Source organism: Nymphalis io, chromosome 13, assembly GCF_905147045.1.
Source record: "Nymphalis io chromosome 13, ilAglIoxx1.1, whole genome shotgun sequence".
NCBI lineage: Eukaryota > Metazoa > Arthropoda > Insecta > Lepidoptera > Nymphalidae > Nymphalis > Nymphalis io.
In genome coordinates this window covers 4134987-4155890 of record NC_065900.1, presented here as the reverse complement: position 1 = coordinate 4155890, position 20904 = coordinate 4134987, and the positions used below count along the sequence as shown (strand labels likewise).

The 20904-nt window shown below is 33.0% G+C and overlaps 1 protein-coding gene and 1 non-coding gene across 3 annotated transcripts; both read left to right on the top strand.

The window, feature by feature from the left end:
* Positions 1-1781: 1781 nt before the first annotated feature.
* Positions 1782-15968, top strand: LOC126772830 (tektin-2-like). Of its 2 annotated transcripts, none has more exons than XM_050493427.1 (7): positions 1782-1918; positions 5139-5263; positions 7198-7414; positions 8080-8294; positions 8925-9147; positions 9925-10148; positions 15604-15968. In XM_050493427.1, exons 1-7 carry the CDS (start codon positions 1838-1840, stop codon positions 15794-15796), a joined length of 1278 nt encoding a protein of 425 aa, XP_050349384.1. In that variant the 5' UTR covers positions 1782-1837; the 3' UTR covers positions 15797-15968. The 2 variants fall into 2 exon arrangements, with proteins under 2 accessions (XP_050349384.1, XP_050349385.1); XM_050493428.1 differs by lacking the exon at positions 15604-15968 and adding an exon at positions 15035-15141.
* Trnar-acg (transfer RNA arginine (anticodon ACG)) lies at positions 8363-8435 on the top strand. Its single transcript has one exon. It is a non-coding gene; the product is annotated as a tRNA-Arg (tRNA).
* Positions 15969-20904: the final 4936 nt, after the last annotated feature.

Here is a 20904-nt window from a genome sequence, read left to right as displayed (position 1 = left end):
TATTTTACGAAGTTTATCTTCACTTTGGCTGATTAAGTGTACAGAAGACAATCTGAAATACTTTTGTTGTAAGCCATTTATACTTAGGTAATCATAATCTATGTATAAATAGGCAAATACAAAACAGCTGAGTACCTTTTTCTTCGTTTGTCATTCGCTGGCTTACAGTGTTATCAATAAAAATAAAATGGAATTAGAGTAGAATAAAAAATACACTTACAAATTCATATACATTTTCCTTAAATTTTAAGTAATGATAATAATAGTAGGATAGTATTATTAATTATGTATGTTTTTAAGTGATGAACTATGCAGTTATCTGTTAAAATCATTGAAATAAGTACTCGTAAAAAAAAATCAACACGTCTCTCAAATCAAACTAGATATTTTTGTCTCGATAAATTTACAAAATTCTAATAATAATAAGTCTTTTAAATTTAATAATACATTTTCTTTTAAATTTAATAATCTCATACATTTGTATGATATTGTATTTGTATTGTAGAATTACGTAACTTTTAATCTCTTTAATATATTATCAGAACGGTTCTACTAAATAGCCTTTTTTTTTCATTTAACATAACGACAGCGCTATAAAATCCCAGCATCGAACGACGGGGGTGACTAATATATATTTTATCACAGCTCATCTACAAGCCTGACCTAGAACTTAGTATCAGAATAAATTAAGCATAGAGAAGATATTTTATTGAATCATTTTATAGCAGCCAAGATTGTCCAGTAGATATGGAACGCGAGAAAAATCTCTACCTTTTGTGCTTGAAATTGTCTTCAAAATCAAACTTGTACTAATGTGAATGAAAACAACAGGGGTAAAAATTCATCGTGAAAAATACCTGTTACTCGCAATGAAATCAAAACGGTAATAAAATTCTTTACTTCAATAAGATACAACCGATCTCAAATAAGTCTTAGAAAAATCATATATGTATATATATAATAATGAATCTTTTCAAACATATATATTTTTTGAAACTACGATTCATACGCAAGACCAAAAACGTACGTTTAATTAGTACTCAATTTTGGTCCTAATGAAATATAAGATAAAGATTATTTTAGTCCAAAATATTTACGTTTCATATTTATATAAATTATATGATTGAAGTTTGAAACGAAGTTACAATGACGCAAATCTCTGCGGGCCTGTCTGTGTCACTAAATAGCAAATTGACTTTTCAGAAAATGTACTTATCTCTAATGCTACCATCTGCTATTTCATGTTTTGTAACATGGCATAGGAATAGCGTTAGTTATCCTCAATCGGCATCAACTCATAAATAAGTGGAGCAATTGGCAGGAATCCAAGAACATATAAGAAAGAATATTTACGATCACACACATATAGATTTTTTTTTACATCGTATGGCCGCAAAATGTAAGTTCCGAACTTATACAGAAAGTGGGTCAATCTAAGATAATTCCGGAATTAGATTAACTTCCTTGTTCTTGTATTTGGTAAACAGGGCGTGTACAATGCGGTTAATTCTTACACAAACATGTAAAGTTCGCATGAACCTTTCGTACAGGTACAAATTTTACTTGGTTTCCGTCTGACGATGCGAATTTTATCTCATGTTAATATTATAAATGTTTTGGGCAATTATTATTTTTTCTTAATTTAATTTAAGTCTTATTACTAGCCTATAAACTACTTTAATAATAAGCGAACTGGCTGTTATTGAAAAAATCGAAATAAGAACGCTACACTTTATTACGAACAAGCGTCAACATTATTTGTACATACTTCAGTCTGACATCGCTAACAATAGTTCAGTTTAGAAATTATCCAAATATTGAATAATAAATTATCAGGATGCAGTCTGTAGTAACGTTCGAGAAGCCATTACCGCATTTAAGTCTGCCGGATTGGGATGCTCGACTATACGGCTTGCAGGTGATTTAGTTTATTTTATAGCCAGCTTAGACTAAAGCCATCGTGAACGTTAGTTTTCTATGTTACCGATCGTTTAGCATGACTGTACTAACAATATCGAATCTATACATAAAGGATATAGACTTTATCTCACCTCTTCTACTGAAAATAAATTCTCATTATCATCATCACCGCTTTTTACAATTTTATTGGATTTTATATCAAGAAATTCTTAGTTACGGCCTGGCGTTAGGTAGTTAGTATTGATACATTTTCATTCCTCGATAAGCACATAAGTTGGTCTTGGCTTTGAGATTTGCCGCTGTTTTTGAAATTTATTTAAGAGCATACTATTATTACAATAATATTAGTACACATTAATGCAATAAATTACGAAAGCCATCTAATAAATATATTTATGTTAACATACTATTTGACATAAGTCACTAAAAATCGTCTTTCTTAATTATTCGTCTTTTCAATTCCGTTTTATTTAAAAACAAAGTATATTTATAACATTAAGGGTAAATATACTAAAATCCGTGCAAATAAAACACTATGTGTTTCAATAATTCCCAAAATTATAAATTAACTTACTTTAGTCATATTTTTAACTTGCAATATGTAAAATATTTTGTAATGTTTATTGATTTTTGTAATAATAACGTGATTAATTGTTGGAAAAAATCTACTACAGTGCTTACAAGTACGTAAGTTTCGGTACAACTATTACTGTTGCAGGAGAAAGATACTGACGTAAATGCACTTGGAAACTACAAACAGCTCTTGTATCGTACTCAAAAAGCAATGTTCAGAGAGTTAGAACTTCTTTTTTACGAGAGGCTCTTTCTACCATTCTCGATAAAAATAGTTGCTTCGAAGTAATATTTACTTCTATATTTGGACAATTTCGATTTGTTTTTGACTGCTGTATTTACAAATATTAGATATACTTTATTTATGTACTTTAATAAATATATTTAATAATTACATGTTTTTATATTGTTTGCGATTTAATAAAAATATAATCCGATTCAGGACGTCATTGGTATTGCTTAGTGATAGAGATAAAAAATAGTTAATTTACTGGTGATAGAGCTTTGTGCAAGCTCGTCTGGGTAGGTACCACCCACTCATCAGATATTCTACCGCAAAACAGCAGTACTTGGTATTGTTGTGTTCCGGTTTGAGCCAGTGTAATTACAGGCATAAGGGACATTTCCCAAGGTTGGTGGCGAATTGGTGATGTAAGCGATGGTTAACATTTCCTACATGCCAATGTCTATGGGCGTTGGTGACCACTTACCATCAGGTGGCCCATATGCTCGTCCGTCTTCCTATTCTATCTAAGTTTTCTCGCGCTTTTATAAAAAGAGAACGACTGCCTTCGAATTGAAGATATATGTTATTTTGTTTTAATTAGATTTGTAAAGATCCCAAAAGCTTAAGAATATTAAAATTAAAAAATAATAAAATTTATTACTTGTACTGGGGCATTTATTACAATTATGTTTAAGAAAGATAATGTAATAAAATTAATATTCTCAAATAGCGCTAAAATAGAGAGAGAGAGGGAAAGCAATATTTATTAGGAATTTGTAATTGAGTTGTCAATACAGTTTCTTTTTCAAAGATGCATGTTTGAATTTTTCCAGTGGTAGGACATTTAACGGGCGTAGAAAAATATATTGGAAGCGAGTCGAAGCGATTTATATTCTCTTTCGTCTGTCGATCTTTGATCACGTGACCTAAAATATTGTTTATGCTATTTCTATATATTTTCGTGTTTTCTGCAAACAAATTCGCACGTGTTCTGCAATATTTTAATCGATACAAAGGCTAACACGATTAACATAAACAAAAATTAAAGTTATAAATTTGGTTACGAGCAAAATATTTATTTCCGAAAAACAATTTTATTACAAACTTTTTGGTATAAGTATTCAGATATATTGGACGATCTTACCCTAATTTGCTACCTTATTCGACTACATTTGTAACAAAAGGAAATTGAATTTTATTAAAATAGAGAATTTCGTAAAGTAACTAAAAGTTTTTACTTTAGCCATGATGGATACTTTTCATTTCGAGTAAAGTTAAATGGAAGCCTTTGAGTATTTATGTATTTAAATCTCTTTTATAACATCGTATCTCATAATACGATATAACGTAATAATAAAAGCTTAATGTTTTATTAACTGGCGTGGCTGAGTTTCAAAGCGAGAAACAAATTACTATCTGCCTTTGAAGACCCTAAGTTAACTTTATTAGGGTTCATCTCAGTACATAACACCACAATTATGCTTTAGGTAACATTTTGTCGATTCTCCCTTTAATAATTTTAAGGGTGGTCTGGTTTGCTGGCAAATTAGAAAAGTTTTACCTGTCCCTCGTAATGCTAAATTGCCTGGTAAGCCTTTTTAAGGTAGATTTCGCGAGGAATTCACGGGGTCCTCAATTTTCACTTTGAATAATATTGCTCTTAAGTCCTTGGGCAATTTTTAATGTATCTTGAAACCTTGAGTAATGGTTATGTTTAGTTATGGTCATTTTTTAAGCAGGATTAGCATATTTTGCTTTACTACTTGTACTCCGTATAAGTATTGTAACTCAATTTATTTAATTTTGCCTTCTATTATTTGTTGAACGGAAAATATTGTGTTTATAGATATTTTTATTAAGTTCACCTAAAAAGCAACCGAGAAAAAAAAATTAATAATTAACTTCTTGTATTTCTTATAAAACATAGTATACGAATTGCAGTACCCAAAATATCTTAAAATTATGGTAATTTTATGTTAATCTGAATTATACGTCTTAACTACTTATAAGCCTTAAGTACATAACGATCTGAATAAACGGCGGCTTTTTGTTATTTCGCCATGCTGTATCAGTCTAGACAAAACACTACTCGTAAATCCCCCTAAGTGTATCTCATTCCGAATTCTTAAACTTTTGTCTCCGTAAAGAAACGGTGATTTTTATTCAAAGTTAGACGCTCCGTCGTAAATATTCATTTGAACGAAGTTTGTTTTCAATGAAAAGTTGAAATGATCCCATTGGCATTCATATTCGCTGTTATTGATTGGACAACTTGTGTTTGAGTATTCATATATTCGAATAACACATCACTATACTTTATTTTTATTTAAAATTATCAGTAAATTCTCCTTTCAAAATCAAAGAATGTAAAGCATTTTATCGCTCATCAATCTGAAAAAGTTTTTTTTCCGTTAAATAGGTTACTGCAGACACCAGACGAGCTGACGCCTTTGATCTACGCCACAGTGCTCATCAACTCCGCAATGAAACTAGAATTAAAACGCAATGGGATAGTTACCACAACAACAATCGTCTTAGAGCAAGGTAATCAAACTTAACTCAATACGATAAGCTTTATTTTTCTTTTCTTTATTCTTTTATCTATTATTAGATCAGCGCTTGCTTTTATATTTCAAATGTTATTTTATAGTGCAAAGTTGAATCTAGGTCCTTAGAATGCGGTTTCAAATTCGTGGAAGCATCACTGAGTATTTTTTTTATAGAATAGGTAGGCGTACGAGCAAATAAGCCACCTGATGGTAAGTAGTCACCAACGCCCATAGACATTGACATTGTAGGAAACGTTAACCATCGCTTACATCGTCAATGTGCCACCAATCTTATTGCCTTGGAAGTAAGATGTTATGTCCCTTGTGCCTGTAAATACACTGGTTCACTCATCCTTCAAACCGGAATACAACAATACCAAGTACTACTGTTTTGCGGTAGAATAGCTGATGAGTGGGTGGTACCTACCCAGACGAGCTTGCACTAAGCCCAACCACCAGTGAAATAAGTATATACGTGCTTCATTTTATTTAAAACTAGTTGTCACCCACGGCTTCGCTCGTGTGTTGGGGGAGGAGGTGCAGGGGTTAGGTGCAAAAAAAAAGCCTACGTCCTTTCTTGACTTTTAACCTTACTTCATACAAAATTTCAATTTAAATTCGATTCAGTGGTTTAAAAGCGTAACATACAGAGAGTTACTTTCTTAATTATAATATAGTGTGATTGCTCTCGTACTCGGCGGTGAAGGAAAATATTGTAAAGATGCATGTGTCTGGTGAATTTTTTACAAATGTATCGAATTGATTCATGCATTTTTTATAACGTTTTACTAAGACATCTTATAATACGCAAAAATAATATAAATATTACCATATATTAAAGAAATTTAATATACTTATCTTTGACAGTAAAGATACATTAACTAAGTCCTAATACGCAATTGTCTTAAACGAGCGAGCATACTATACGCTGGGGACGATTTCACTAAATGCTACTAAACCTTTACTAAGTATAAAAAGCTTTTAACCAGCTGTAGAAAAGCAATTTATTACAAGTGGAACGACATATAAATAGGGATACGTTATCATTTAGCAATTTAATTGTGAATTAAATTCTAAATCGTATAATAAATCGTAAAATAAATATTATTTTTTTAGCCTTGGAGCCTACTTCATACCAAATTACATCAAAATCAGTTCAGTGGTTTAGCCATGAACGCGTAACGGACAGACAGAGTTTTTTCGCATTTATAATATGAGTATAGATTATAAGATTGACAAGAGGATAATCTAAATTTAAATATTATACAATCTGAAACTACTTTTATTTCAACCTACCGTCCAACTTTATATTGCTGAGTTGCCAGTGTAATTACACGCACAAGGAACATAAAAATCTCAATGCGGTGGTGGCCGTTTTCTAATTCGTCTTAACAAAAGAATTAAATTTAAAAATGGCCGGTCATCTTGACGTCAAGATAGATACTAAATGCTGGTAGTATTTCAAAGCTGATCTGTCATTTACAGTAGTCTGATGCACAAAAATTTGACGAGGACTCATAATTTATCCGTGAGAAGCTGGGATTGGCTAGTTGTATATTAAGGCAATAGCACACATATCAATTCGGAAAAAGAACGTCACTGTATCGCCTTTCGCCTCGCCGTCAACCAGGCGTCAACCTAACAAACTGAAGTGGGAACTGTTCGTGAACTTGTCCCGAGGCGAAGCGATTACGTTACGATTCCGATTAGTGTGCGTTGCAGTAGGGAGTTATCTATAAAGAATACTGAGCTCAAGTTGATAAGGTGACGATCCTTTTCCGAGTTTATATGTGTACTTGTGACCTTTAATTTTATCTTTACTGACAGTTTGAATAAGATCATATCTATAATAATTCCTCATAGAAAAATAGCAAAACAAATAATGTTTATATGAGTTACTAAGTTATTTTTATTAAACATTTTATTCAGGGTGTACGAAATAGAACAGTGGAAATCAACTCTTCAAGAGCTACTGGAACGCTTAGATAGAGAAATGAGTGCGTTAAAAGAGGAGAAGGCTTCAACCGAAAGGGAACTAGAACAACTGAACATGCCACTTCTAGTGTGCTCCGAATGTCTGTCCAATAGGGATGGAAGAAGGAGCACGGAATTAACGTATGACTTAGCTGATACTGAGTTGAAAAAGGTACGTGAAGTTATATCTGTGTTGCGCACATTTTAAAAGAAAATAGTATATATTAAAGGAGGTTGTATTACGGCCTAAAACCTTGCAACAGTCTTTGCTAGGAATTAAAGTTTAAATTTATTTAAAGTAGTTTTCATCGAAAAATGTCGTTTTCGTTTCATTGCAATGTCATCGAATTTGTTCATTGAGTTAATAGAAAAAATGTGGTGAAATGTATAAATGATATTATGATTTTATAATAGAACGAGTGATATTCGTATCCCTCGAATTAATAACTTACACTTCTTGATAAATAAATAAATAAGAATTAAAGTAGTTGTAAAACAAATATAATTGTGAATGTATATAGACGAAATACCACTCACTAACTGACTCACTCACGAGATCTCCAAAACTGTAGGTCCTAATAACTTGATAATAGTTTCTGCGTTCGTGATTTAGACGTTCACAAGGAAAGTATTTTTGAAAATTTCAACTTCAGGGCAAATGGAGGGGAAAACTTTGTATGAATTTTACAAGTACGAAGTCGAGTCGGGCAGCTAATATATAACAATAAATATAATAATAAAGTAGATTTCTCTTGTTTTTATATAGTTTACTATCTTAATATTAACAAAAATAAGATTTAATGATAATATACTCATATTATAATCACTCAATTGAAGGAGTTATGCGTCACGGAGAGCAACAAAAAAATGCTCATCGATCGCTGTCAGTCAGCTTGGGAAAAGATCAATAAATTAGAAGTCGTCAAGTTCAAATTACAACTTGATCTAAATGACAAGAACGAAGCATTGCTAATTGATAAAGATATGCTCAGTTTGGATAAAGACTGCGCCAGCATTACTTACAAAACTGATTCGCTTAAAACTCCGAATAGGTATGACATTTTGTCCTGTCAGAAGTATTTGTTGTGTTAGTAAGTCTATTTTTACATGTCGTAATATAGGCCCTGTGGCGCAATGGATAACGCGTCTGACTACGGATCAGAAGATTCCAGGTTCGAATCCTGGCAGGGTCGAAGTAAAAAGTGTTTTGTAATACAATTATGTATATATTATTTACCAATTTATGCAATTATTAGTTTTTAATTATTTGGTTTGTTGAATACAGGCCTTTGTAATTTAAAATAACATTTTATTTTATATTTCCTGTAATTGCTTTATTTACAGGAATAAAAGTTATTACGTATGTTGAGTAGATCGTATAAATAAATGTACCTTTCAAGTTATATTAAATCCTTCTAATGCTTTTTTACGGGACGTTCAACAGCTACCTATCAACTAGCTATTTAAATCCCGATTTTCTTGGCGTCAATTGAATTTGATATTTGATCTTAGGAGTTTTACATAATTATGTGAAATGTTATTCGACTCGATTTTATGAGTGGAGAATTTACAAATATTCGCGTTTATAATATGAATTATATTAAAACATAGTTTTTTTGACTGATTTTCCAATGCATATTTTTATTTTGCATAATTTTTTTTATTTATATTTTTTTCTTTAGAATGATAACGTACGAACAATGGTTAAATAAATGTGAATCAACAAAGAAGATGGCGATAGAAGAACTTCAAGATACACTGCGTCTCCGGGAGATGTTGTTCGTGGCCCGTGGTCGAGCGAGAAATGCTTTACGCGCACAGACAGACGTTACCAATTATATGATGAGAAGACGCATATACGACACGCAGAGGGCACGTAATGAACTACAATGGCAGAAAATGAAGGTAAGAAGTAATTCTAATCCCAATGCACACATTGTAATCCTATTTGAAATTATCTATTTAAATACAGAATATAGCAATATTTGATTTGATTAATGGTAATAAAAAATATACGAGAGATGTTCTATTATTGAATTGCACTATTGAAATCATTGATGAACATTGCGATAGTTTTATAAAATTATATATTATTATGTATTCTGATTTATGAATCAAATTTACAAATTTCGATATATAGTACCAAGGTTTTTTCATCAGTACAATACAGTACAGTACTTTATTTACTAGAGAAGATTTAATATAAAATAAAGTTACTCTGACAAAATATTAATTATCTGAAGTGCATTTTTTTTGCACAGCATAATTATCTTGAAGACGTTTTTGCGTTAGTGGTAGTGCACCGTCAGCAGATAAATAAACAAATACTCTTTATATATATATATATATATATATATATATATAAAGAGTATATATAGGTAGGTAATTATTAATGTACTCACTCGCTTTCAAAGACATGTTCAAGAAAATTCGTTCAGATATCATACAACTAATAAAAGACACGGTTGACTGTTGTTCAGTTTAATCAAAAACGGAATCGAATTTCCATTTGATTTTCGATCGATTTTAACCAATAAATATGCAAATTCTCTTACCTTTTGTCAAACAAATAGTATTTGTATAGTATTTGTATAGTAGTACTATTCTAAGATTTAAATTCAAACAACAGGAATTTTATAGCTCTATTTTAAAGCAATTCAAAGAAGTTGAATATTTCACTAGATGGAAGAGAACATGGACAAGCTTGCGAGGGAATTGAAAACTATTGGTGAACAGTTTGCGGATAAAGTTAACGCATTAAAGGTTGCCGAAACCCGATTAGAGACTCGAGGATACAGACCAGGTATAGAACTTGCTTCCGATGAAGCGGATGTAGGACTGAAGGAAGAAGTCCGAAACTTACGGGAAACAATACGTCAGCTACAAGAGAAGCAAGATTGTGCCAAGTAAGTGTAATGTTGCAAATAGTCTACAATCCATAAATTATCTACTACAAGGCCTCCTCTCCTGTTGAATACAATGTTCAGAGCCTCAAGCTGTGCCTAGATTCCAATTATTAAGTATTTGCAAATTCTCTGACCGCTCCTCCACGTTTCCTATATGAATACAATAGAGAATATTTTCTGTGGAATTGTGAGTTCTGAAAAGTGCCCCAAATAATGATACTATACAAAAATTGGTTTGTAAGTGATAGACTTTATTCAACGTTTTTCCTCTACGGATTGATAAAGTACGTGGTACGAAATGTTTCGTAAGATCTTATTTATGTACTCTTACATAAATAAGATCTTACAATTCATTCACGTACCCTGACAGTATTTTCCTCTTTTGCTAGTTACTTTAAAACCGCCATACGTTTATGTCATATATGGTAGAAACTACGCTGTTTGATATTTATATTTAAAGCCGATAATTAAATATTACTAACCTTACTTTCATAGGTTAAAAATTAGTTATTATGCATATTATTTAAATAACATTAGTTGTAAAAGGATATAATATTTAAAAAAACGCATTATACGCAGGCAACAGCCCGATACGTTAAATACTGTGAAGTACAACCCAAATGTACACGTTTGGAATGTACAACGAGCATCCATCGAAATTAATTATGAAGTCTTACATTTGCTAAATAATCCAAGTTTTTTTTATATTCGCGAGTGTTGGCGTCAAAAATAAATTAATCAGGGATTCATCAAAATATATACATCTTTACACAACAGTTATCTCCGAGTAATCCCTCCAAAAATAGTTGATTTTAATTGGATAGAATTTTTTTTTTATGAATATATATAAAAAAAGATTTCTTTTTTACGCCGACGAGCAAATGGGCCACCAGATGGTAAGTGGTCACCACCGCCCATAGACATTGGCGAGATAAGAAATAATAACCATTTCTTACATCGTCAATGCACCACTAACCTTGGAAACTGAGATGTTATGTCCTTTGTGCCAGTAGTTACACTGGCTCACTCACCCTACAAACCGGAACGCAACAATACTAAGTATTTGTTGCTTAGCGGCAGGTAAAAAGGAAACCAATTTGACCCATTGTACATTCTCATTTTGTTACTAGTTTTAATACTTTTGAAATAATAATTTTTAAGAATTTCTCAAAATCGCTTCAGTTTTTGAAGTATTCTTGACGTGCTCCAAGATTAAAGTTATTTTTGTACGTGATGTTTATCTCGTATTTAGTAGATTCCATTACACACACACATACACACAAACACAAAATAAGCTAAATTACCTGATTGCTTGTATTTGTTAGTTAAAATCTATATGTTACTTCCCCCCTAGTCACCTAAGCTCATTAATTTGTTAGTTAGTAGCCAAACTAAAATTTGTTTCTAACCTAGTCTCCAATCTAAATTTGTAAATAGTTTGCGGCTTTGTGGAACTTTCAGCATTAAATTGAGAGAAGACTTTATAAACCTGATTGATGAACATATGCTCGTAAAACATATAAGAGATATCTCAATTCTATGTTATATATGTATCAATATATTTTTATTTTTATACATGATGTTATAAATTGATAGTGAGTAGAGTCATTCGTAAAATATTAAGTTTGTGCTTAAAGAAATTGTCAGTCACACCATTTAAGTTGTTAGTTATTGCTCTCCCATGTTAAAATACATGTAAATATATTCGTCGTTCGGATTTGCTATCTCATCGTAAATAATGAATTATCGCAAAAGCCGAATACAAAAAAAATTGTTGGTAACTTACATTTATCTACGACTTGTTAAGTAACTTTATCATACGTACTTTCTACGTACGTTACTGGTGGTAGAGCTTTGTGCAAGCTCGCCTGGGTAGGTACCACCCACTCATCAGATATTCTACCGCAAAACAGCAGTATTTGGTATAGTTGTGTTCCGGTTTGAAGGGTGAGTGAACCAGTGTAATTACAGGCACAAAGGACATAACATCTTAGTTCCCAAGGTTGGTGGCGCATTGGTGATGTAAGCGATGGTTAACATTTCTTACAATGCCAATGTCTTGGGCGTTGGTGACCACTTACCATCAGGTGGCCCATATGCTCGTCTGCCTTCCTATTCTATAAAAAATACGTATTAAGATCGTCTGCATCAAGTTATATGTTTTGTTTGTATCAATGCAAACAACAGAATAGTGCAAAAGATATGCTGAAATTTCTAAAGATCATGTCTTTCAATTATATAACACGATAGCATTTGTATTTAACAGTTGACTACAAAATTACCCAATGAGTCTGTACTAATATGTGTACGTCCTAAGCCTATAAAATATATAGCAACATAGATTCTGAGAGCTTTGCACTTATTTTCCTAATGAAATGCTCGTATTGTCCTTTTTGGAACAAGTCCAGAGCCTCGAGCCAAAGGAGTCTGTTTCAAGTGTAGTCGACTTTTATTTGCACACAGTTTGCTCGTTGTTTGTAGCAATTAAGTAAATCTCATGACCTTTAATAAAAGTCTATTCGGTATTCATATAACTTTGCGGGCTTTTAAATGGCACTATTTTTTACGGATCTGCCGACTGCAGATTCTTAAGACCGTTTTTACTTTGACTGATGCAGTTTGTACAGCATGAAAAATGCTATGATAAGGCTTTCTCTATCTTACTGTTCTTATTTAACCATTTATGTTCTATGAATTAGTAGGTATCTATATTTCAAGTTAATATGGAATTTCAAAGATGAAGCAAGTTGACAAAAACAAGAGGAATTTTAAAATATTCTCTATTATCGATCTTTGAATATTTCGTGAATGTAATAAATGTGAAAACAGTCAATGTTAGATGATTAAATTCTTATTCCGTAAAAATATATAAACATAAGAAATATTTCTCAAATTAATTTCCCGAGAAAACATTCCACGTCGACGAATAGAGGAGAAAATATTTCGATCAGATATTTTTTGCTGTCAGCAATTATTGTCTGTCAGTAAATTGTAATCCATATTCACTTACATCAAAAACCGGTGCCTGATAAAAAATACCACTCAATGCTGCAAATTATAAACAAACATTGAAATATAATGAAAAGAAAATATACCCTACGTCCCTTTCTATTCCCGAATTTGCAAAATTTCATTATGATCGATTGTGTAGTAAAGACATTAAAGCATATCAAAGTAACAAACTTTCGAATTTATAATAATAGGTATTGGATGCCATTCGTCAGTGATTTTACCGTCAAATAGCCTATATTATTTACTGTTGCATTCCTTTTTATTGGAGTGAGTCACGAATCGACTTGTTTTTTATTACACACAATGCCTATGTATATGGGCAAACACATCAAGTGGCCCATCATACACCTGCCTTCCTTTTATAATAAAACAAACTGGTGATTTTATTTTTCCGATATCCGGTTTGGCGTCTGACGATATCGTTCTTTAACGTTGAAATAGTAAAATATTAGAGTTTTAGATGCATCGTGTACCCTTCTGGGCTATATATAGGAGTTGACACGAAAAGTAATATGTATATAGATCAGATAGCAATTTCTAACTGTAACTGTGTCAACAAATATTGTGGCGCTTTGACGTTTCTCTATAGAAATAATGGATTGGATTATATTTTGTCTGTGAGTAAACTGTAATAAAATGTTATATATACTTTATTTTATTAAAGAAATATCATCGTCTCTTACGAAGTCAATATTTAAAGTCGACTTGATATTTTTCCAACATCTTCAACAATCAAACAAAAATCTTCCCCATGATCACTACGTAAATTGGTAAAAACCGTATGAAAATCGTGACATCTTTATGATTTAACTGCGTTCAGACGGACAGACGCGGTAGCGACTATGTTTGGCGATATTAATTTTAATAGTCACCTCGTACTTCACTCACATAAAATATTATTTTCACATCTTTAACACAGTCAATCGATTTGAATAACTCTTTCGTGAATTTTTAACTCTTAGATAAAATTTGAAACTTGCTGAACGGTTTGTGTATATAGTTCAATTATAACGATTTCATTTTTTCAGTTTATAAAATACATATTTTTTAATTTATGCATCAAGTATAAATAATACAATAGTTTTATATTTTAAGTTGAAATAACGTAATTAAAAACTGTCTATCCTTTTAAGTACAAGTTAAGATAGGTTATTTCGTTTATTTATAAAATCTGGTATATTTTCTGTCATCATCATCATCATCATCATCATCACCTTTTTCGCGTCCACTGCTGGACATAGGTCTCTCCAATGGCACGCCACTGAGCTCGATTTTCAGCTCTTAATCTCCAACCGCTGCCAGCCTTGCGTATATCGTCACTCCACCTAGCTGGAGGGCGTCCTACGCTACGTTTGCCAAGGCGTGGTCTCCACTCCAGAACGCGTCTACTCCAACGGTCGTCGGTTCTGCGACATATGTGTCCAGCCCACTGCCACTTCAGCTTACTAATCCTTTGGGCTATGTCGATAACCTTGGTTTTCTGTCGGATCACCACATTTGGGATTCGATCCTTCAGAGAAACTCCGAGCATAGCCCTCTCCATAGCTCGCTGAGCGACCTTAAAATGGTGGACCAAACGCACTATCAGTGTCCACGTCTCGGCTCCGTAGGTCATAACCGGTAAGACGCACTCGTTGAAGACTTTTGTCTTCAAGCATTGCGGTATTCGTGACGAAAAGACTTGACCGAGTTTTCTATACGCTGCCCAGCCCAGCTGTACTCTTCTTCGTGCTTCCCCCTCGAAGTTGTTTCGATCCAACTGCAAAGTTTGCCCAAGGTACACATAATCCTGAACAACTTCGAGAGGAACTCGGTTAAGAGATATTGGTTCCGGACTGACGTGTTCGTTGAACATTATCGTGGTTTTTTCCAAGTTCATCCGGAGACCAATTCGAGCAGAAGAATTAGCCAGGCTGCTCAGCATATATTGCATATCCTGCACGGTTTCTGCCACGATGACGATATCGTCTGCAAATCTCGAGCGCAAAAGGTACTCGCCGTTTATGTTTATGCCCCGCCCTTCCCAGTGCAGCGTCTTAAACATATCCTCTAATGCATTAGTGAACAATTTCGGTGAAATGACATCCCCTTGTCTCACTCCTCGATGCAAGAGGATAGGGTCAGACTGCTGATTCTGTACTTTGACGGTCATAACAGCAGCGTCATGCAGGCCTTTCAACACTTGGATGTATCGCCGATCGATTTGGCACCGTTGTAAGGACTCCAGAACAGACCAGGTCTCAATAGAGTCAAAAGCCTTCTCATAGTCCACAAATGCTAAGCACAGGAGCTGATTATACTCTTCGGTCTTCTGTATAATCTGCCGCACTGTGTAAATGTTTTGTGTTTATATTTTCTGTATGCGTAAAAAATAAATGTTATACTCTCTTTACTTTCTTTTATAATCGAGTCTGTTATATTAAGATTAGATTTTCATATTCAGGGCAACATACAACGCCCTGGAGGCAGCGTCTATCAAGATAGCAATAGATCTCAATGATAAGGAACAATCCCTTGAGACGGATACGCAGGCTCTTGAAATGAGGGCGGCCTTGGAACCCAAACGACCACAAGGAACTGACAAGAATCTGATCCTGGCGAGTATGAAGGATGAAGTCCCAGTCGATGTCAATTAATTGAAGATATTTTTGATGTGTTATGTTTTATTTTCTATTGGTTTTTTTTGTAATACATTTTTAATTTAAAATTATTTTTATTATTTTTGTATTTATAAATGTAAAATGACTTTTGAAATTATCATGAGTATGTATTATGAATAAGGTGACATTAAAACACGTTTTAAGAACAAAAACAAATGTAAACTGTCTGTAATTGTTCAAATGGTTCTCAAGGACTCTGCCGTTCAAAGACTTGTCTCCTTTTAAGGTGAAGCTTTCGAGATAATTCCACCACGCTTCTTCATTTCGGGTTAGTGGATAAACATGCACATGAACCTCGGAAGTAGTAATATTTGCTTGGCCGGGTTTGAACTCAAGATTTTCGTTTGATATTCACGTATTCTAATAACTCGATCTTGTCGGCTCTTTTAGAGCGAGCAGATCAATCAGAACAAATCAGATGTTATTAAAGAAAAACTCCCTAAAAAGAAAAACCTAATCAATGTAAAATCTTATTGTATAACATGATGATTTTGTTTTAAAAAAAATATAAAATTTTATTTCAATACATGATGTATCGAGTACAATAATAACGAACATAAACGGTACTAATGCTGCCATCTGTATCATATTGATAGAAACTTTTACAAATTACTTTAATGCCCATGCATAAGATGGCGCTTAACACATACTTTAATAACCCTAAGTAAGAAACTATTAAAATAAGTGATAGCATAAATATATTTTCACCTTTTTTACTCTGATCTTTCAAAATAAATCCTTTGTTTCTAAATCGTAAAGTAATAGTATTAAAAAGTATTTTATCTAAACGGTGGGTACTCTATAAACCATCAATTTCTTCGGATGAAAGCGACGCTCCAAACCTAACGGGAACAATCCTCGCGACGTACATTTTGTAATCTCCCTTAAGAGTTCTCCCAACACTATTTGTATCTCAGAACTCGCCTACCTGATGACGCTTTCAAGGCCTACAGGCCAATAACATATATATACACTCTGAATAAAACATAGACCGTTCTAAATTTCGCTTGTTTATTTTTGCCTTTCATTTTTATATTTCATAATTTTTACTTGTTTTGTATGATTTCTTCGTCCTAATTTCATGTGCGCCATTCTCAACTTAACTGCCTAGCTACACAATTGAGAATTTATTGAAAAACAAAATAACTGGACTCTACCTGTAGCAAAGTTTCCCTTTCTCTTCATAAAAATCGTATGACATTTGAACTATTTATTTTATTTTTACGTACTCTATAACATGTCGTATTTTTTTATAGTATAGGTATGTGGTCGCCAACGCCCGTAGACATTGAAATCCTAAGAAATATTAACCATCGCTTACATCGCCAATGCGCCACCAACCTTGCGAACTAAAATGTTATATCCCATGTGCCTGTAATTACACTGGCTCACTCACCCTTCAAACCGGAATACAACAATACCAAGTACTGCTGTTTTTCCGTAGAATATCTGATGAGTTGGGGGTTCCTAGCCAGACAAGCTTGCACAAAGCCCTACAACTAGTACCCAGTAACATGTAGCAAATCATTGCAATAGTAATATAATTATTTAAGAAAAATGAAACGAATGCTGCTCATCACTTTGTAAGGTAGGCGTTAAGGGAGACGAGTTAATCAAACGAATCCTTACACAAGACTGTCTTTATTATAATGTTTAAAACATTTATATCATATCATTATACTATCAACTAATAAGACATACAAATAAATCTGTACCTTCATTTAACTCACCATTACAACTCAAAATGTATATATATATATATGTATCGATTGCCTCGTTGGTCTAGTGGTTTGATGTAAGGCCGCAGACAGAAGGCCGGAGGTCCTGGGTGCAATAAAAAGTTATTGGGTTTTTCTGTCAGAAAATTCTCAGTAGCAGCCGGAGTCTGGAAGATGGAAGTGTGTACACTCCCGTGTCTCGGAAAGCATGTAAAGCCGTTGGTCCTCCGCCTGAAATCTTTCCGGTCGGATTGCCGTCCATCAGATTATGAGATTTAGGGGACATTTATGAGAGTTAGGGGATTGTGCGCCTGTGTTTGCGCACACACTTGTGCATTAAAATATCTCCTGTGTAGTTGGCTAATCTCTCTTGAGATTGGCCGCCGTGGCCGAAATCGGTCTGGAGGACATTATATATATACAATGTCCTTCTGTGTCTATGTACCTAAGTCAATTCATTATTTATTGTTTGTAAAGATGAAGCTAATTTATTCTTCTCTCAATACTCATCCATCGTTACAATTATGGTATTCGAGTTAAAGTTCTCATATAATAGAGCTCTTCTATTACAATACTGTTGTTGTTTTATGTACATTATGTACTGAGTGTTCACAGCGTTGGTCAAGTAATTGTTTGAATATTTTAATTATATACCATATAGATCCATAGTATTAGGTAATTATAATATACGGTTCAGTAGATAGGTCTTAATACTTATGCAAGAGTCATGGTATCAAGAAAATACCTTTACCCAGCAATATATATATTAATCTTATATGTATATATATATATATATATATATACATATATGACTTTAAATTCGTCACAGATACTCCTTCCCCTACGTAGACGCTCACTGAGAACAGATTTTGTTCAACCTCCATCCAAAGTGGATTTATCACATACTAGCAGTTGCCCGCGGCTTCGCTCGCACGTAATAAATCTATAATAAATAAATATATAAAGAGGTATTTGAGTTTTTGTAATTAATAAATTCAAAAACTGCGCTACTGATTTTAAAAATTCTTTCACCTACAGAAAGCTACGTTATCAGCGACTAACATAGGCTGTATTATATATTTTTTTTAATTAGAGATCCATACAAAAATTGCAATAATGTAACCCAAGGTATCATTTTTTCCATAACAGTTTGGCTCTAAAATTCTCAAATTCCTCTTCATAATATTATAAATATATTATTACGCGAGCGAAACCGCGAGCAGCAGCTAGTATACGTATATTGTTAGGCTAAGCAATGTGGGAGTGGTTTTTATTTAAGATATTTAGATTCTAGAATAATCACAGAAGATCAAGGAAAACAATATGAATATGAATGTTTCGTTTAAAGGATGAGCACAGATAAACAAACATTCTATTTCTTTTTTTTAAATTTAACTTCAAAAGTCTGTCAATGAAGAACGAAGACTATTTATAAAAAGTATTTACTTTATTAATTCATTATATTATTTGTATCGCAATTTCTTTTTGCTGGTAATTGGATAAATTTTGAAACTATTGAACCGATTTTGTCAATAGAAAACTATTTTATGCATGTAGCTTCTTCTATTTAAGTAATAATATGATTTAAGCCAGGTGGACCGACGAGCCAGGTGGACCGACGACCTTAAGAAGGTGGCGGGCACCAACTGGATGCGGAAGGCGGAGGACAGGGAGCTTTAGCGCACCTTGGGAGAGGCCTATGTTCAGCAGTGGACAACGATTGGCTGTTGATTGATTGATTGATTGATCATTTAAGCTTGAAATAATTATATTTTAAAAAGCAAGCTAGATGAAAAAGCGCTATCGAGCTGTTTTATCCGCGTGCGCGTATGTATGCATACTCTTATAGTCAAACTGGATTCTACGCAGGCACAGCTAGTTTAAAATAAAATTTTCAACGATATAATCGACTTCTTTAAATATATAAGTCAAGCTGTACACGTGATGGTTTAATAAACATCAGACACTGACTTTCACATTTATAATAAAAAAAAAAACATTTTTAATTATGTTTTTGTTTACATAGAAAATATCTGCTTATAGGATTAAAATTTACTAGACGATAATCAGACCATAGCTATGATTTCTAAATATTTGTTAAGAAACATTTAAATCAATTTCAATTAAACAGAAAAACGTAATTAGTTTTTTGTAAGTTAGACACTTTTATTACATACTAGTTGCCAATTAAATGATTTACATCAAACGTTTATATAGAAGGACGAGCATATAATACAGAAAAATTATAATTTTTATACAAGGAACCTTCAAAGGCGTACATAGAACACGAAAGTTTCATCAAAATCAGATAAATGGTTTAGGTTAAGCGCATAGAGGTCAGACATATATTTTCATTCATTGATTCATTACATAATAATTACAAATAATCACAATTTTTAAAAACTAATATTCCATTAAAAAGCTTTTCGAATCTCAAATATTAAAAAATATAAATATTTGTTTCATTTCCACAGGATATATAAGTGTGAAGTGACCCACGATTTAAACCTAAGACCTCGAGCATTTTGCTTCCTCGTTTCTGATACACAAAGCTAAGTCTGGAATACCATCCCGATCTCCGTTTTCCCCGACACCTTCAATGTTGTTACCTACAAATCAAAAGTAAATAGGCATCTTCACAAGGCAAGTGCGCTCAACATAAGCCCGTATCATCACTTTCCATCAGGTATGATAATAGTCAAGCGTTAGCCTAAATATTAAAAAAAAAGAAAAAAGATCTGCATCTTTATTAGCTATCTATTAGACCAGCGAAGTAGTTATAAGATATAAAGATTGCCTTGTATTGTCAATACGCTATCAGCCGGTTACGTCCCTTGCACACTCGTGTAATTATATTCGCTAATATATTGTGGTTTGTACCGGAACACGACAACGCTTAGTTTTTTACTGGGCTGTAAATTATCTATTGAATATGTTTATAGTAACATTTGTATGTAGTTTATTGAATTTGGATAAGCTATTATATATTATATAATATATTATATATAATAGCTTATCCAAATATATTTTTATATACTATTGGTAGGCGTACGAGCATATGGGCCACCTGAGTGTAAGTGGTCATCAAAGCCCATAGACATTGGCATTGTGTAATTACACTGGCTCACTCATCCTTCAAACCGGAACACAACAATACCAAGTACTGCTGTTTTGCGGTAGAATATCTGATGAGTGGTAGGTACCACTGGGTAGGTACCCAGACGAGCTTGCACAAAGCCCTACCACCCGTATCGTAAATTAATTTTAAAAGAAAACTTGTCCACTAAACTAGTGATTACGTTTCATATCAAGCTTTTCATAAATAAGTTTGAATTACATTACGACTAAGTAATTCAAATTCTTGTT